The 18422-nt window shown below is 39.6% G+C and overlaps 1 protein-coding gene across 1 annotated transcript in view; it reads right to left on the bottom strand.

Moving 5' to 3' along the window:
• Nucleotides 1-2687: 2687 nt before the first annotated feature.
• The window catches only part of REEP3 (receptor accessory protein 3), a 41212-nt gene continuing 25477 nt past the window's right edge, over nucleotides 2688-18422 (bottom strand). Inside the window, exons 5-8 of the mRNA XM_051618650.1 lie at nucleotides 17924-18037; nucleotides 10560-10707; nucleotides 7487-7638; nucleotides 2688-6736 (exon numbers count right to left, since the gene is read on the bottom strand). Of these exons, the coding sequence (XP_051474610.1) occupies nucleotides 6680-6736; nucleotides 7487-7638; nucleotides 10560-10707; nucleotides 17924-18037 (471 nt within the window). The 3' untranslated portion in view covers nucleotides 2688-6679. The remainder of the gene's footprint in view (nucleotides 6737-7486; nucleotides 7639-10559; nucleotides 10708-17923; nucleotides 18038-18422) is intronic.

Genomic DNA, 18422 nt, shown 5'->3' with positions numbered 1-18422 from the left:
GGGGGGGACACGGCGGCCCCGGGGGGGGACACGGCGGCCCCGGGGGGGGACACGGCGGCCCCGGGGGGGGACACGGCGGCCCCGGGGGGGGACACGGCGGCCCCGGGGGGGTCAGAGCCCAGCAGGGACGCCGGCCCCTCCGCTGGGCTCAAGAGCGGTTAGACAAGGGCGTCCTTTCCAGAGCACCAGTGCTCCAGGCTGAAGGACCAGGCAGCTGCTGCACGGGTCGAATGAATTGTTCCTTAGTTCCGTTTTTAAAGTGATCCAGGAGAATGACAGTGCGGAGAGCACCCGTGAGGGGCGGCGGGGAATAGCCTCGCCAGTGCTCCGGGAACAAAAGGCTACCAGAAGTATGAGGTCGGTCAGGTCGGATCTCAGGGGATCCGGCCACATGTCCTCTCCAGCAAAAAGCAAGGCTGCCCGAGACACCCACACAACAGCAGAACAGCTCACCAGTCGCTCCAGAGCCGTTTTAACGTGGGAACAGCTCTCCCTCTTTCACGACTTCGATTTTAAAGAGAAGCTGGACTTCTCATCAGCACTGAATCTAGTCTAGATAATTACAGCCTGCTACAAAAGGTTAATTTTGCTTTGGAGTCTTCCCCCCAGGCTGCTGTCTCTGGCCAGACCTGGTAATTGGGCACCAACAGAACATGTCAGTTCTGCTTGCTGATTCAATAAAACAAAACTACCTTAAACTCACTGCTCACCCTGTGCCTTTCATCCACTTTGCAGAGCAGCACCTAAAAGCTCCACATCCTATGGACCAAAGGATAAACTCCAGTTAAAAGTTGGCAATTCTAGTATTAAGAATAGAGACATCAACTATTATTGAGACATCAACTATTATTAATTAGACCTGGGGAAAAGGTGTTTGACAAAAGCACAGTCAGTGGCCTCCTCTAGTGCAGTTCCTTCAAGATACAATACACAGTGGTTATATGCTTGCATTTTTCCTAGCATGAAGTCTGAAGACACAGCTTTACTATTAAACTAGCCTCACACCAAGTTTTTGGGTTGCTTTGTTGTTGTTTTTCTCCCCAGTTAGCCATATCAAGGAATTCTTTCCTCTGAGGCAGTAAGCTAGGATGATCTCTCCTTAGTATTCTTAACTACTAGAAGAACTAAAATCAGTGGCAAGATTGGTTGGGACAGCACAGCACAGAGAGCAGCGAGTGCCACACAACATAGCTGATATGTTGCCCAGGAAGAGTTAAGTGTGAAGGTCAAAGTGCTGCTTACCTTGGAACTGTGACAGCGTGGCTAGAAGGGACTTTCCAAATAATTTCTGAGCTTCCTCATCTGTGTAGTCACTGTACATTAGCAGGTAGAAGTGAAATCCTAGGGTTTTATTTCAAGTCCTTACAGTTTCTGCTCCAGCTGCTTGCGTGATTCCTGCCCTAATTCAAACAAGAGCAATCTGTTGCTGAACCTTGGCAAAGGCAGGCAGACATAAGACAGGCTCCCGTTCTGTTCCCCAATGCATCTACAGAAGGGATTAAAATCACTTTGGAAGCCTACGGAATTTACAAGACCTTAATCATCTGTTTTCCCATGTTAATGTGGAAAATACACAACTCTTAAGGCCTTTTAAAAATAAAAGCCACCCAAAATGGTCACTATTGCTACAGCAATGTATCTGCTTCATCTTGAAGATTTTAGCCTAGGACATACATACCAACCATGTTTTAGAATCACCAGATAATAATTCCCTCAGCAGGTCTCACCAGCAACAGCAGGGAGCAAGCTTTTAGCCCTCATTCATGATTGTTCCTGATAAACATGAGTTGAACAAATTAAATAAAAAAAAAACAAACAACAGCACTGTTTTCCTACATCCGCAGTTTCATCAACAGGCAGGGCTTTCATACTTTCTGAACTACTCTGGCATTAGGAATGGAATCACTACAAGGTCCCTGCAATCAGTCTGTGCTTCTAGGATGTGTTTTCATAATGCTTAGGAGACACTAGCAACAAATGGTAGCTTTTAAGTCTTTCTCCTCAATTAACCATATCAATAAATTACTTCTTTTGAGGCAGCAAGTCACAAAGTTTTGCAAAAAAGTCCAGAAAATGTGGTAACTTAGTTTTTTTTCTTTTTGCTAGGGATATTAAAAGCTAACTTGAAGTAAGGTTTGGAAAAGCAAAGACACACATTTACCTGTGCACTTCTGTGTTACCAGAAAAACTCCGACTAGGAAATTTTAAACCTAAATTGTTTGTGGGGACAAATGGCAGTAAAGCTACATCACCAGAAAAAAAACAAACAAAAAAACCCCAAACCCAAACAACAAAAAAACAAACGAAAACCACCACAAAAAAGCTAGCATTAGAAGTGGTTTCAGAAAAAAAAAAAACCAAAAACCAGCAGTTTGCCAGGAAGCCATACTCTTTTGGGAGACTAAGCATCTTGCTTTCATTTTACTCCAAACTTGAACATCTAATCAAAATAGATAACACTACAGCATTTTCTAGTTGCTTTCAGCAGGGTAAGTTTCATTTAAGTCTAAATCAGCATCAGGCTCCATGGCAAAACCTCACTAATACTGTAACTCCTATTTCAAAACAGTTTTAAAGTCTCCTTAAAATTCAAATAGGTTGTACTGGAACCATTATAATAAATAACAGAATACACATTACATTACCAGTTTGTTAATTGTAATTCAGGTAATAAAATATCCACTGCATTCTGTTCAAAGCAGCATTTATTAAAGACAGTATCAAGATAAATCAATGCATAATGAAGCTTTCCCTCCTAAAAATATGTAAACAAGTTGACAGCAAGTTGTTATTATTACAATATAAAAAATTAAAGCTTACATTGCATTTTTTTAAAGCTCCTAACTTCAGTCTCCATGTAGACAGTCTCTGGTCTGTAGTGTTTAAAAGTACAAGTTCTTGAAAAATGTTAAAGTATTGCCTTTGCACATAGACATTTTTATAGAAAAATACTTTAAAATATCAACTTCCTATTAATAAAAGCAAGACAGAAAATAAGACATCTTTTGTCATTAACAGCTTGTTAAATGCATCTAGCATTTACTCCACCATTCTGTTTAAAAAAATTATCTTCTGTTCATTTTTAAATTTGTTATAGTTTGCCAAAAGTATCTTGGATAGCATTCAGTTTCTTTCACATAGCAAAGCAATTAGCATTAAGTTGCTAACATTGGCAGTTACCTTGTAATCAGAGTCTGGCCTAAGTTTATTTGCAGCTGAAGGCCATCAGTTCAATCCTTATCTCCAACTGTGTATTTTACCATGTAGAGCAGGCTTTTGCTAAGAAATCTTACTAAGTTCAGATATATTTTAGAAAGGCTTGAAACCTATGACCTCAGAAATACACGTTGTCTTTTAAAGAACCTTTAACCCCTAAGTTTTTCTTTCACTATATTAGCAGTCTTGTTGGTCACAGTCAGCAAATTCTCAGGAAATGCTGTGTTCATAATAATACATAATTTGACAGGAGCTACCATTTTACATTCCCAAACAAACCAAAAAAGTTAAATTTTGATTTAACATTTTTCCAAGATGTTTACTGGCAAGAGTTCTACAGATCCCTTTTGCAGTTGCTAAGGCAAACAAGTTAGCAAGTGTCCTGTACACAGAGTTTAAAAGATTGTGTAGTGTTTCAAAATAAAACTAAATTCAACAACCAGAGAGAAATACATACAATTGGGATGAAAGCTAATCATGCCATTGTGCCCTGCAAAGCATCAGCTGACAATGAACAGCAAGAAAGAAAAAAAAAAAAAAAACCACAAGATAACACAGTGAACCAGTTTCAGGATTAATTCAAAGAGCAAAAATGGAGGTGTTAAAAGAGTTTTACATTAGGACATAAGACTGAAAAAACAGCTAGGTAAACACTGGAAGATTTATCAGTGAAGACAGCATCTGAGATAACACAAGTACATTTGTATGCAAACAGTAATGAATATGAGTAATACTGCCAGCTTTCCTAGTTCAATGCATAGTTCAGAAAAAGGAGAGTTTATTCAGCCTTTGTCACTACTTAATTAGCAAGTTAAGACTGCCAGGAGTTACAGCCTTAAGTTTATAATAGCATGTAGAACAACTTACTGACACAACTGTGGCAGAGCCTAAACCACTCAAATCATCTCTAGCCCCAGAAATGTGACAAGAACACTATTCCCAAAACAGGATGTACCTGTCACAGGTGCTGTAGTTCTGAAAGAAGGGCTTACCCTGCTCCTTCCTGCAAGGTTCTGATTTGTAGAAATTTGTAGAAAATGACAATTTTATTGCTATACTTGCCCATAAGACAAACCTGATGAGTTCAAGCAAGATGTGGCAGCAGGTGCTCAAGGAGAACACTCAGCTGGAGAGTAAGAATTAAGAGATTGCACCCCAGGCCCAGGTTAGTCTAATTTTCAAAGAGGGGCAAGATGCAAATACAAAAGCCTCAGTTTCCCCTAACATTTTAGAAAGGTACATACTTAACACATAGCCAGGCTCCCCCTACGTTCAGGGAAATAGATGAGAAGCACAAGCATTCCTGGAGCACAAGTGATGCCCTATGCTCCAGGGAGGCTGCCTGTCTGATCACTGCCTTCCCCACAGACAACAACAGATCCTTATAAAAGCTAGATGACAAGTTGCAGTTGTAGTTAGAGGATGGGATTTTTGTGCTAGACTTATATGGGAGAGAGCAGCCTTACTATCTTCTAGTATGATACTGCATCTTTGAGTGAAGTAACACTACAAGCTTTGGCCTTTTAATCACTTGTGGACTGTTGCAACTTCTTACTACATAGCATTTAACTTCCTCAGAGATGCTAAAAGCACTGAGCCATCAGTATTGTAATATTTGACCAAGGCTTTGCACTTGGCTTACAAAGGCCTACACGAGCAAGTGAGGAACACAATGCCAATACAGACCAGCTGCATTTTCATCCATACAACTCAAACCCTGGCCCAAAGTCTACAGAAGACTACTTCAAATGCCAGCTTATAATAACAGGCCATCCAGTGTCCACTAGCAGTGAACGTGCTATGGCTGTAATATAAAGAAAAAGAACTGTAGCAGGCCCCAGCCTTAAGAGTATGTTTAAAAACACTGTAGTAAGCTTGCAGATGACTGTCATTCCTGGGGGGGAAGCCTAAGGTCTGGAGTCCGAGATCCAAGGATAGGAAGGATCACATGCCATTTTCTTTTCCAAAAGTAACACCATCTCTCCCCATGCCAAGTAATAAAAACTACTAGCTACAATAATAGTGTTTCCTCCCTGAATCCACAGTAGAAATAGTGTCTCACAGGAAACTAAAGTCAGTCTAATTTTAGAATTGCACAAAGTAAAACCAAAGGAAACCTCAAAGAATCATTATGACAAGCCCCTACCTGAATGACATTGCAAAATTAATCTCTGTGCAATCAGTTATGCCACGGGACTGTAGGTTATAAAATGGCTGACTGAATTGGCTAGACTTTTAGAAAAAGCTATTTGTATGTAACTATTTTAGTAATAACTTCAGCAATGAAAGGACAACATAGCCAATTTTAGAATCCACATATGATATGAAATATACAAATGTACATGTTCTAATATATATATAATTTTTCATTCTTAAAGCAACGCAGAGCAAAACCAAACCAGGACCTGGATAATTTATCACACATGCCTTCACATCAGCATGACTTCTAAAACACAGCTGATGGGCTGATCAGATCCCTGAGGTCTATAAATGGAATTGCTACAAGTTTTACTTACCACAACTGTAACCAAAAACTGACTTAAATGATGTTTTATCTGTCTAGGTAAAGGAGAAAGACAGAAATGAAACAACAAACAAAAGAAGACCCCAAAACCCACAGAAAAACCCCGTGCAGACAGAAACCCACACAGCCTAGCCATACGTAGAAAGGCACCTGATAATATTACTGTTAGTAGCATTTATCTACAGCACCTGAAGCCTAATTAACCAATCAAGATAAATGTTAAAGGACCATGAAGCACAAGGATTCAAAAGGCTAACCCTACCTAAGAAGTCACAGCCATGACATGTGCAGCTATAAACCAGTAAGAGCGTGCAAAACTACCCAGTTTTGCATAAAGTGCTGAATGTACCCCCAGTTTGCACCCACTGGCGTTATCTTTGTTAAGCTTGGCAATATGATGCAAGAGGATGATCTGAAGGATATACCACATGTACCTCATGTTTCCTTTTCCTTCCCCATCCTTATCTGCTGTCCTCTAAGCTGTACATTTTTATATTACACAAAGGCCTTTACAGGAATTGTAGTTCAGAAAAATATTTCAAGTATATCTGTCTTTCCATGTAAACCTGGGGACACCATGGGTTGAATTTTCACAAGTTGCAAATAGTTACAACTTCTGCTAATGCAGTTGGAGTTGTAATCATTTCAGTCTGTTCAGTACCTCTGGAAAAAGGCTGTTTCCTGTTACTCATTTAATTCCCATTTAAGGAGTACTGAAATTCATACTATAACTTGTCCAGATTTAAGTCGAAACAATAAGCAATTACAGAAAAGCAGAGTAACACTTTATCCGACCACTTAGGTTCGTAAAACCAAGTCCTACCATATCTATTAATACATATTCATTATATAAATCATACAAAGATCTTTCACACTTGATGCACTGAATTCAAGTTACTATCATACAGCAGTTTGTCTTGCAGGCATTGTGCGATACACTCAGAAGTATACAGTAGGTCTCTTCTTTACTCTGTATTTCAGTGATCCATACCGTATCTGCAGGGGGAAGAAAAATAACTTAAAAGAGCTTATTTCAGGCAGAAATATTTACCTTTCCACTAATCCAATCTAGTAGGCATCTTTAAGTGTGATTTAGACACTCCACAGATTGAGTAAGAGAATCTGCCTGTGACTGAACGAGTTACAGTTTCAAGTGAACTGGGTAAGAAGGTTAAGCCTTTTTCGACGATTACCCAAAAAAACCTTGAGATTGCTTACACATTTCTCCTGAAGTAACTTTAAATTTTTTAATGAATGCAAATAAAAAGCACTTGGAATCCTACACAGGATCTTCTCTTCCTGTGTTAACAGTCAAAGCAGGCCATATACCTATGGAAAATAAACAATTCTGGATCTTCTTTAATCCACAGAACAGCAAATAATTCAGTGTGCACAACCAAGACACACAAATGCAGGTGACAATACCTGACATCTACAACCCTTTCAAGGTGAGCAGTTCCTGGAATCTGGGCTGAGTAGTGCTACAATTAGCATGACATACACAGAGTCTATTTAATCTCCTCTCCCTTTTTCCTTGCTTAGGTAATTTTATTTGTGCATTTTCCTTAAATACCCCAAAGTACAAAACCTCCAAGCTTAGATACTGTTATCACATACTTCCTTCTCCACTTAGGAGTCTACAACCCAGTTACCATTGAAACCCCCTCTAACATAAGAAAAAAACAACACTTCTCTGCATTATTAAACATATCAAGGTACACTGTTAAAAACAAACTCAAAACTTGCCTCTTTACGGCCTTTAATAGTTTTCACTGATTTCATGCTCTGAGTTCTTCGAAGGCCTCTCTGAGCTAACATTTCATCCTCAGAGTGTGTTCCCTCCATCTCTTCATCTGTTTTATCATCTCCAGGATTTCTTTCCAGTGAACTTTTGTAACCTTTAAAAAACAGTTTTATCAAAACATTTAATAAGAAGCAGCTGTAGCTTTTAGATTTCTAAGCAAGCCATGAGTTTCATCTTTAACGCTCATCCCTCATTCTTTTAAGCAATATGGTCAGTCTGCCAGCTATTTCTAAACAACAAGATTTCTTGTCTGCCTGAAGCTTCTTACTTACAATTCTGTCATTTTTAAGTAACAAGCCATTTCATTCCATAGATCTCTAAGGCAGTGGTCACTTAACTGTCAAAAGTTAAAGCATCTATCTGCTACCATCTCTGCTTTACAATGAACTGCAAAAACCTCAGTGGTCTTCTTAAGTACCACCTAAGAATTTTGGCCACAGTCCCCGTGGGAGGGAGGCTGGACTAGTTGATCTTTAAAAGGTGCCTTCCAACCCAAACCAGTCTGTAATTCTGTGATTCATAGGAACTTTCTTCATACTTGTATATCTTTCTCTCTATTTAATAGCCATGTTCCTTTCAGATGGATACAATATCAAAGTACTATGCAGGGTTATTTATATCCAGCAAAACTAGGACCGAGATTATTACCAAGGATTCTCACGAGAGGGCGCAAACTGCTTAAAAACAAGGGCCGAGAGAGCCTTGGGGTCCAACGGCCCAGAATCAGCACATGGTTTGGGTTGGAAGGGACCTTAAAGATCACCTAGTTCCAACCCCCCTGCACGGACAGGGACATTTCCCTCTAGACCAGGTTGCTCCAAGCCCCGTCCTACCTGGCCTTGCACACTGCCGGGGGGGGGGGCGGGGGGGCAGCCTGTGTCTCACCACCCTCACAGGAAAGAATTTCTTCCTCATGTCTAATCTCCCCTCTAACAGCTTCAATCCACTCCTCCTCCTCCTCTCACTACATCCACTTATAACAAGCTCCTCCCCAGCTTTCCAGTAAAGCCCTTCCATGTACTGGAAGGTGCTCTAAGGTCTCCCAAGAGCCTTCTCTTCTCCAGGCTGAACGACCCCAATTCTCTCAGCCTGTCTCCAGAGCAGAGCTGCTCCAGCCCTCCCATCACCTTTGTTGCCCTAATCCCCATCACAGATGTTTATAAACACACCCTGAAGGCAGTCTGGTTCTTCCCTCCCACCAAGTTCTCCTTTTATAAGGCCGTTCCAGAACCTACAAGCTGTAACACGTAAAGACACCTTTTAGACTCTACACTCAACTTCAGTAATTATTAAGCTTCATTTAATCTCAAGCCAGTATTTTATTTAGGCATAATTAGGTAATTTTCTTTTAGTAATTTCATTCTTTTCCTTAAATTAGATTCACCTGCTCCACCACTACTTCAGGCAAACTTGCCTCTTCTGCCATTCTAGAAGCAACATGTCTCTGCTCCAATACAGTTTTAATTAAAAACTTTTTCAAAACAGAAGATTTGAATCACATCTGTTACTCATCTAATTTCTGAGTAGCTATGTTTGCAGTGACACCAATACTTCCTTATCTCTATTTTTAACACCTCTTCTGCTGCATCAGAATCACAGGTGCCTTTTTCACAGCAAGTATATTGATAGCTCAGTCCTCCTGTGATCCTTTCCAAGGCATTTTCACAGGAACTCCCAGTTCAGTTCACAAAAAAGATAATCTTCTGTTAATTGCAACAAAATATTGCTGCATAGTGTTCCTAGGTCTGTCAGTAGTCTGCTCTTTTAAATTTCTAATGCTGAAGAAAGCTCAAAGACAACAGAAGGTGTACACCAGATTTGAGTCCAGGAGTAGAAACAATGAAGTTAAACTAGCTCTAAGAAAGCATTATCCACGTGCCAGATTTTATCTCACAATCAGCAGTTATTTCCACAGTATCATCTGTACCTGAGTAGTTGTGTTGTTGAGGTTTTTTTAATTTTATTTTTTTTTTAATTTTGTGAGCATTTTCAATTTTTGAGCTATTTCAGATAGCAAAGGCTGAATTGCTGAGGAACAGCCCCTGTGCAGCAGCTGCACTGACATAATTTCTCCTGCAACTCCTGATGAATTATTGAGCTTTCCCTCTGGCCCCCACTCCCTGTCCTTACACCTAGCTGCAGAGGATACCTTCTGGGCTCCATCAACAATTCAGCTTAGGGCCATTCAGGTGGCCATTTGTTCCTCAGAAACTCCATGGGCTACCATGCCATTCCTGGAATTCTGTGCACTCCACAAGCACCACCCCTCCCCAAAATAGAGGGATGAAAAGAAATGTCAGGATCAAGTGAAAAGAAAAGCAGTGGGGGTGGGGGTGAGGGACGTCAACTGCTTTCCATTGCAGCCTCACCATTTAAAAGGTGGCACTGGCAGCCTTGCATTGAAACCTTCCGTCAAGCATCACAGGCTCAAGAGTTAAGTTGTGGTGATGATAATAACGTGTAATAAAATAATAAAAATCAGCCTGGCAGTAAAATACCTCTGCAAAAACATATATTGGTCATCACACACCATCTTTTGAGGGCTGATGTGCACTAGTCCATTATAACAACTTCATGTTTTCACTATTCCTATCACTACAAGCAATTTTACATTTTGAACTATTATTACAGACCTGCTTTCATGTCCATTTATTTTCTCTTCCTATTTATTGAGCTTCCTTAAATCTTCCTTTTTAACTTTTTGTATATTTGTCACAGAAACACCACTTAATCATGTATTTTCTTCCTTCCAATTAAGCTTTACTTTGGCAAGGAATTCTCACTGATAATTGGCAAAGATAGGAGTCATGAATACAGCATGACTATGCTGTTAATGGCTGTGAGAAGAACACAGTTCAGGGAGGATCTCTCAACTGCTGCAATATATCTTGCTTAAGTCAACTCTGTCCAAGTGGACTGGAATTCTTTGAGGCTTTTGCCATTTCTTAAGTGTTTTCCCACTTTTTGTCTTTGGTGACTTGTTCTTGTAGCTAGAAAAAGCAGATAGATACTTACCTGAAGACTCACTTGCAGAGGCTCTGGTTTTCTTTTTTGCTTCTGGTAAAGTCTGATAGGGTCTCTGTCCTACTGGCTCATCTCCTTGTATAGTAGTCAAATCATGCATACTGAAACTTCTCAGTTTCTCAGTTATAGCACCTTGACTCTGAAATAGATCAACAGTATCTTTGAAGACAAAGCAGAGATTTAACTTGGCTGTTCAAGGGAGGTAAAGATTTTTAAAGTCCATGCTTCCTTGCTGCACTACAAAATCCACTGAACCTAAGCATGCAGTAGATTAATGTTTGCTTTAAGTATTGCTTTTACTTTAGCTTAACTGTATATAGCTCCTACATGAAAAAGTTACAGAGAAGCCAAAAGTTTCATTATGAATGCCTCATTTCGCTCCTTTAATCTGAGCAAATAAAGGCTTTTTGAGTGAGGGGAAGTGTTCAGAAGAAGAAACCCATCAGAAATGCTCAATTCACGACAAACATGATAATTCTCTAGCAGTGTTTGGTAGCATGACAGTGGGTTTAAACATTTCCATTTTAAAAAGTGTGGTTGAAGATAAAGGTTTCCACTATTTTGTATTTCATCCTCTGCAAATTTAAAAAGAAAGGAGAAATGTGTTAAAAATAGACTCTGTAACTTTAGCTCAAGTAACTGAGAAACTGGCAGCACTACAAAAGCTGTAGTTGACAGACACTTGAAACCACAAACCGAAGCAATCCTGCCTGGCCTACAGGCAAGCAGGTTCTTACTCATGTAGCTTTACTGATGTAACACAAACACAAAGCTAATGCTACATATAAGGAGAGCTGATTACAGTTGTACATTAGTATTCCTTCTCTGATTGTCTTTACATGGGACATATAGGAAGCTCCTCTTTGGAAAGAAAGGCCATCAAGCAGCTCTTTCATCTTATACCAGTTGATATTGTTAAAAGCACTGAAGCTTAATTTATTGTATAAGCACCTAAAAGGACAAGCACATTATGTCACATTATATCATTTAATTCTTCCTCCTTTGGCACATGAAGCAAAAAAATAACTGTTTCAGAGGAAGGCTGATGAGTCCATGCACAAGTCCCACTTAGAGCAAGGGTTCAAGATTTTGTTTCATTCTTACAAATGAAGCTTTTAGGTAAAATTCCTCCTTTGAGCATTACGTTAGCTAACAGTAGCAGCAATCTGGGTACAATTCCACACGCACTTCTCTGCCACAGCACCAGCATAAGGCAGTTTGTACACCACTGGCCACAGCCATTTGTCCCCACTCTCATGGCAACAACTGCTTGCAGATGGAGACCAGCACACTAAATTATTCTATGTTAAAAATATCCATGTAAAGTGGAGAGCATGGATACCAAAGAGGGTGGGGGGGGGGGGGGGGGGCGGGCAGGGGTGGTGTGCAGGAAGCAGCTGAAACCTAATATTAATTTTCTGAAGACAAGTCATTAGTACAGCATGTAAAAGTATGCACGTTACACAGGCAAGATGAACTATTTTTTAATTCTCACAACACCATTCAGACATTGCCACTAAACAATAATAAAGAAAGGGTTTCTCAGGAGAGAAGTAGAAGCTTTTACTTTTCTAGTTCTTCCTACAAACATGCAGGATGACTGACAGTTCTCAAGAACACACCTACAGCTTGTCTTTGAGTGAATATGCCCTACAGACACTGTGCAGTCTGTGTATAAGCTACTGTAGAAATTCTGAAGTTAATTTTGTTCCCTAAAATGGCTTATTTAAGGCAGGTCTGTCCTGCCCTAGGGCAGGATACCACTCTTTCACTACTCTACTTGTTGCTTTGAAAAGCATTTGCCCTACAAACCAAATCAGAAACCAGAGAAGCCTGAGAACTAAGTCAGCTCCTAGGACACTGGATAAGAGAACTTGGAGAAGAGAAATGGAGAGTCAGGCCTTCCAACAGCAAGTGACAGATTACAGTGTCTGCTTTAACACATTAATACTCTTGATCAATCTGCATCCACTGTTGGAAAAGACACAATCAGACTCAAGCCCCAACCACTGAACACTGATAAATGCATAAAACAAACCCAGTTGATTCTCAGCAAAATCCACATAAATTCAGCACAACTCCACGCTCAGTGTGGACAGAATCTACTATAAAATAGTGATATAAGCTAGATTTGGCCAGAAGCAAAAGTATAGAAAGACACACTTGCATGCAAGTTCATTCATCATGTGATGTACTACAAAAACAGATTTGCAAATTGTACATTGCAAATTAGCTAAGATTATAACTAACATGCTAAGAAGAATTCAAGTTACAGGCCTGCATTTCCTATTTCACCGTAGATAAAGGACTAGATCCAAGCTGGCAACATTCAGCCTTATTTTTTCAGTACAGTTGTTGGATCCAGAAGTTTGTTTTTCAAAGGGGAAAAGAGTCCAACTATGTGCCATAACATAACATTGTGCCTTTAACCAAACTGCATGCTGGATGAGGCTAGAGCTCCTGTGGAGCACTGCCTCATTCAGAGAGGACCTAACTGAGTCATACAATGGGCCCTTCATTCCAAAACTACTTGCCAAGATGGAAAGTTTCACTCAAGTTACACACAGCAAATATTAAAGAAGCTTGAAATGATACATACACAACTAAGAGAAGCAACAGACATGCCTGAGAGTGGCAGTAGCAATGAGGACTGCACAACCACTGCTGTGCTGTGCAGACACGGTCACACATTAGACTCACCCTATGCAGGTAGTTCCCTATGGTCCCCCCATGTCTCCTCCTGCCTGAAAGCTGTCTCCATCCCACCCCTGAGACAACCCAGTCTAACCAACTCAGTATTGATTTCTACTGCACACCACTGCATAGACTGATTGGAGGACAAACTCCAAGCTCTTTCATAAGTGTTTTTTTCTGGTTTGTCGTTCTGTTTGGTTTTTTTAAATTTATTATTAAAATCCCACACATCACTGTGCTCATACAGCACTCAAGTTCTCAGAAGACTTTTCCACCCTCCCATGCCCAAAAGCAGCAGGTAATTGCTTTCTGCTGAAACCAAGCATTTCATGAGGATCTGGATTACAATCAGCTCAAAATGAAAGTCTGTCTGAAAAACATTAAATACCCTCTACTGCAGGAAGAGTGAGAGCAACATTCACATTTAGAATATTAATGCATTAAGAGTTTTGATATCTTGTTTGAAAGTTCAGACTTACTAGCCAGAGCTTGAAAGCAAATGCAGTGCTATCCAACTGCAGGTGGAGTTGAAGGGGTGCCATGAGTACAGGATGGCAGCAGAGAACACCTCTCCCCACACAGCCCTAGACACTCCTCTCCAGAAGATGGCATAGCAGCTCCCACACCTGCACTGGTGCCCCATTATTTCAACATTTCCTACCAGTAAGGGAGAAAAACAGAGGACTGCATCCAGCCCAGATGCTGCCAACTAAATTACACTACAAAAGATGGAAACACACATTTACAATTATGGTGCAGGCAAAAAAGCAGAGAACTTCAATGTTCAAATAGCTATGCAAATGAACACTGGAGAGCGATGAACTGTGAAGTTTGGGTTGCCTTAAACAAAATGCAAGTCTTGAACAGTGAGTCTGCTTATTTATTCAATAGTTTTTTCTAAAACATTAAAAACTTTTCAGAGACCATATTCATTACCAGTGATCAACCTAAAACATGAATTTAAGCTGTAATGGGTTTGTGAATCTAGTTCTGATAAATATAGCCTACTTAAGGGACTCCTTTTGAGACTACTCACTCTAGTAAGCTATTAACCTGAAGTCTCATCAGCTGACCCTCATACATTAAAAGGCCTTCTCTATTTTGTTGCCGAGCATGTATTTTTATAGTCCATATATTTAACCCAGGGAAGCTGCTGTAAACAGACACCACACAGTACATCTACCTCAGGGACTCTTTTGGTTGTTTAAATTGGACTTGCACCCCCTCAGTGGTCAGGATCACTGAACAAAGCTGCTTGCCTTCATTGGGCAAGTTCTCAATGGACCGTGTGTCCACTGAGCTGCTCGGAGCTTTGTGGCTGCAGAGCTGCAGTGAGCAGCACCCACATTCCCAGCTGTTCTCTCCCTAATCCGATCTGGGCTGACAGGGAATGACTCCTGTTCCCTCTCAATCTGGAGAGGGACTGCTGTCCCGTGAATGACCTCTGCAGCATGCCAGGCAGTGCCAGCAGGGAGGAGGCATGAAAGCAGCCTTGCTGGTGAGCTGAGCTGCTCCGAGGGACAGTGTCTGGCTGCAAGATACCTCTTCTCTCTGCTCTGCCCTGCCCTGAGTGGGGAGAAGGGGGAGCCTGAGCAAGGCCACTAGAATAATATTCACCAGCAAAGAGGCAGCAGATTCAGGATTACTAAAAGACATATAGAAACACAACCCCCTACATTTTAATTATTGTTTTTTTTTTTTTTAACCAAGTAATACTTCATAAATGAACAATATTTGTGTGACCTCACAAAGGACAGTGCATTTCACAGCTTACTTAGCAACCAACAGACCAGTTTTTGCTAGTAGCTTAAGAAATTAAGATTTCTGTGTTTGCGATTGGAATGCACAGGTAACTGGCATCTCAGAAGATCTGTATTTTGATGCATCTGCTTTCCCAAGATATAATCAGTAGAACTTAGTGCTGTGGACATAATTTTCACAAATCCATATACTACTGAGTTGAAAGAGATCCAACAACTTTCTTATCATTAAATGCATCTTGTTGCTTTCATACTCTGAAGAAATTTTTTACCAGTAAATTATTAAAGTCAGTCTAGAACATATTTTATCTTTAAGTCTCTTGAAATCAGGCTTTTACAGAGATTTTTTTTTTCATAACACCATTTATTTTGCTAATCTATGCTATCTAGCAAGTTCTGAAACACTATTCTATACAAACAGTGGCTAACTTGTACCAACTAAAGCTATCAGCGTAAGAATGAAAGCCACGAGCCTTGACTCTTGCCAATTACATTTTAACTGAACTACAGTGGAGCAGATTTACATGTAGGTGAAGTTTTGGTAGACTGACCTGGCTGGCTGACTGCTCCAGCCTCCCCAACACAGCCAACTAGTCTTTTAATACTAATCCCCTATTCCTTTGACAGCGTTTGGAGAAAAACACACTTTCCCACGCTTGATATTCCAGAGAGTTCCCAAGCAATTTTACCACCCTCTTAAAGCCAGCATAACCAGACATCATAACATCTTTTGCTCAGATACTTGTGTGAACAGAAGCTTTCTTTGGACCTCTTCTTGTGTTTAACCTCCCACATTCTCTACTCCTAATTTGAGATCCAATATGTCAGAATAGGCATGTCTGCTCCCTCAAAAAAGAAGAAAAAAAAAAGTGATGCAAGTGTGTCTCCTTCCCATCAAAACTGATCCCACTAAAAAGATTCCATTCCTGAAATCCTATAGCATGCTCCCCCAGCTCATGCTGAAGGGATAATCTTTTCACCTGCTGGAGGCAGCAGTCAACCCTTGGAAAATAGGGAAGAAAAATCAAGAACACATGCATTATCTCCATTTGCTTGCATGGAGCAGTCATGATCAGCTTTTTGGAATGACAAACTGAAGAGAGGTTCAAAATGCCAAAATAAAGATTTTTCAGGCAGTCTCTGCTTCCATACTGTTTAAAAATCATGCCTATTTCAGGTCATTGGTATTGCAGTGGTTGTTTTGCTCAAGAATCTCATCTGCTGCACCCAACTAATTCTGTACAAATATTCATGAGCATGTTTAACAAGTTTTAACAAATCTAGCAGGCATCTTGCCAGTCACAGCTGAATAGCAATTAAATCTAAACACAGACTTTTAGGAAAAGTTTTGTTATTTCAGAAGAAAGGAGAAGGAGATACTTGAGTTATTTATTTTACAATATTTTTGTAACACCATAAGGATTAACAAGGAAATATCCAACCTTACTCAGACAGCCAGGCATAAGGAAAACACACAGAGCCTAAGTACCATTACAGGTGCACATTGTAATAAATTATTATTTGCTTTTTGGCAAAGATTTTGCATTTTAGCATTTAATGTAGTTCTTAATCTTTTTCCCAGTAGAGTACTTTGAGGTTTGTTCCTTGGTTTTTTTTTTAAATCATCTATTTGCACTCTAGATACTTTCATTACACTTAGAGGTATACTCTATTGCATTCTAAATTAGTTCATGCCTCAAGGCAATACTAAGAATTTTAATAACTAAAACAGAACCAGTGATAAAACTGAACCACATTCTCAGTATGTTAGACTTAAAGAGTCTATATTTTAAACCAGAAAGTGTTATGTTTGTTTTTTCTTTTTTTCACACTACCACCCGCACTTGTATTTAAAAAGAGAAAAGGAACAAACAAGATATGCATGACTATTCTTCCAAACCTTTGTGAGACAGCATTTGAAAATGTAGTTTTTAGGAATCTTTGATTTATAAAGCAAGATGTTCACATACAACCACAGAAATTTAAGTTAAATGCTAGCTCTACCTACTCAACTTTGACAGCCAGGGATCTACATTTTCTTCTGTTATCTAGTAACAGTGCCCAGGTTTTCAATCCTGTTACTGTGAACAGAGCAGTTTCATTTATCCCCTGGAATAAATTAATCCTGATTACTTGAAAACTATGATTTAACTAAGGCATACACATTTTTCTTTCCATACTTCTGCATTTTGGTTTAAAGTACTATTAGATAGGATACACATTGCCTCAAGTTACACTCCTCCTAGTGGGCCACAAGGTGCTTAGAATCTTAATTATAAGCTTATATTTTGTTTTCTTAAACATATAACCCTCTGAAGTTCAACTGAAGGTCATGAGTTTTGTAGAAACAACCACAGGTTACTTCACAATTTAATGGCAATTACATGACAAAGCAAGAGTACACTAAACAGCAATATGCAAGCTTATGCTTAGTGTATTAAAGGAATAATTCAATCAGCAAGTTGCAAACAAGTTAATTGTGTCAAGATAACTTTTATCTGTGGTAGTAATCTTTCATGCCTTACTTCTTATGTGGAGTTACCTCAAGTTGATTGGAGAAAAACAGCAGAAAAGCCAGATATCCTTTAAATAGTTTGTTTACAAACAAGAAAGCACAACAGAGACAGAAAAGAAACAATGGTCATCTTTACCAAAAGCCTGCACAGAAAAATGCATGGTATCTTCTGAATTACAGTGAATTAATCCCCATCATCCAAAAAATAACTACAAGCCATCTTAAACATAGTATGAAGAGGACTAGAGGGCTGCAAGCCTTACTTTGTGTTCCACATTTTAAATACATTGTAGAATTCATTTTTTTGTTTAGGAATGGCAAAACCTCAGTACCATTACCCTGTTCTATATCAAGGACAAAAGCAATTAATGAAAACAGAAAATTACCTTTACAGCTGCTGTAACTGCAGCAGTTGCTGCCAAATTCAACCCTTGCTTTCCAAAATTGACCATGGTCTCATAGCCTCTTTCTTTGGCCTGTACAATGTACTCATCAATCTCCTAAAAGCAAAACATACTTAAATTTTAGAGGGCTATGCATAAGAGAGTCACATTACCCCACAGTATTATTTTTTCATCAGTGAAGTAAGACATAAATACATCTTTAATAAAATACTTAGATACAATATCTTAGACAAAGAAAATACTCAGACAATTACTCTTGCCTTTGCATACTGATCTTTCATTCATTTACAAGTAAAGAAGAATTATGCCTGGTCAAACAAAAAGATAAAATAGATCACTTTGGTCCAGCTCAGAAACATTGCAGCTACAAGGCAAGTTCCTTACTGAAAGTAAGCCTAACTTGTCAGAAAAAAGTTGTTTAAGAAAGAACATGCTCAAGATAATAATTGCAGAGCTGCTTGGAAAGGTAAGCTCAGCTCAC

The sequence above is a fragment of the Apus apus genome, chromosome 4, assembly GCF_020740795.1.
Source record: "Apus apus isolate bApuApu2 chromosome 4, bApuApu2.pri.cur, whole genome shotgun sequence".
Lineage (NCBI taxonomy): Eukaryota > Metazoa > Chordata > Aves > Apodiformes > Apodidae > Apus > Apus apus.
The sequence above is the reverse complement of the archived record's forward strand: the minus strand, read 5'-3'. Positions and strand labels throughout refer to the sequence as shown.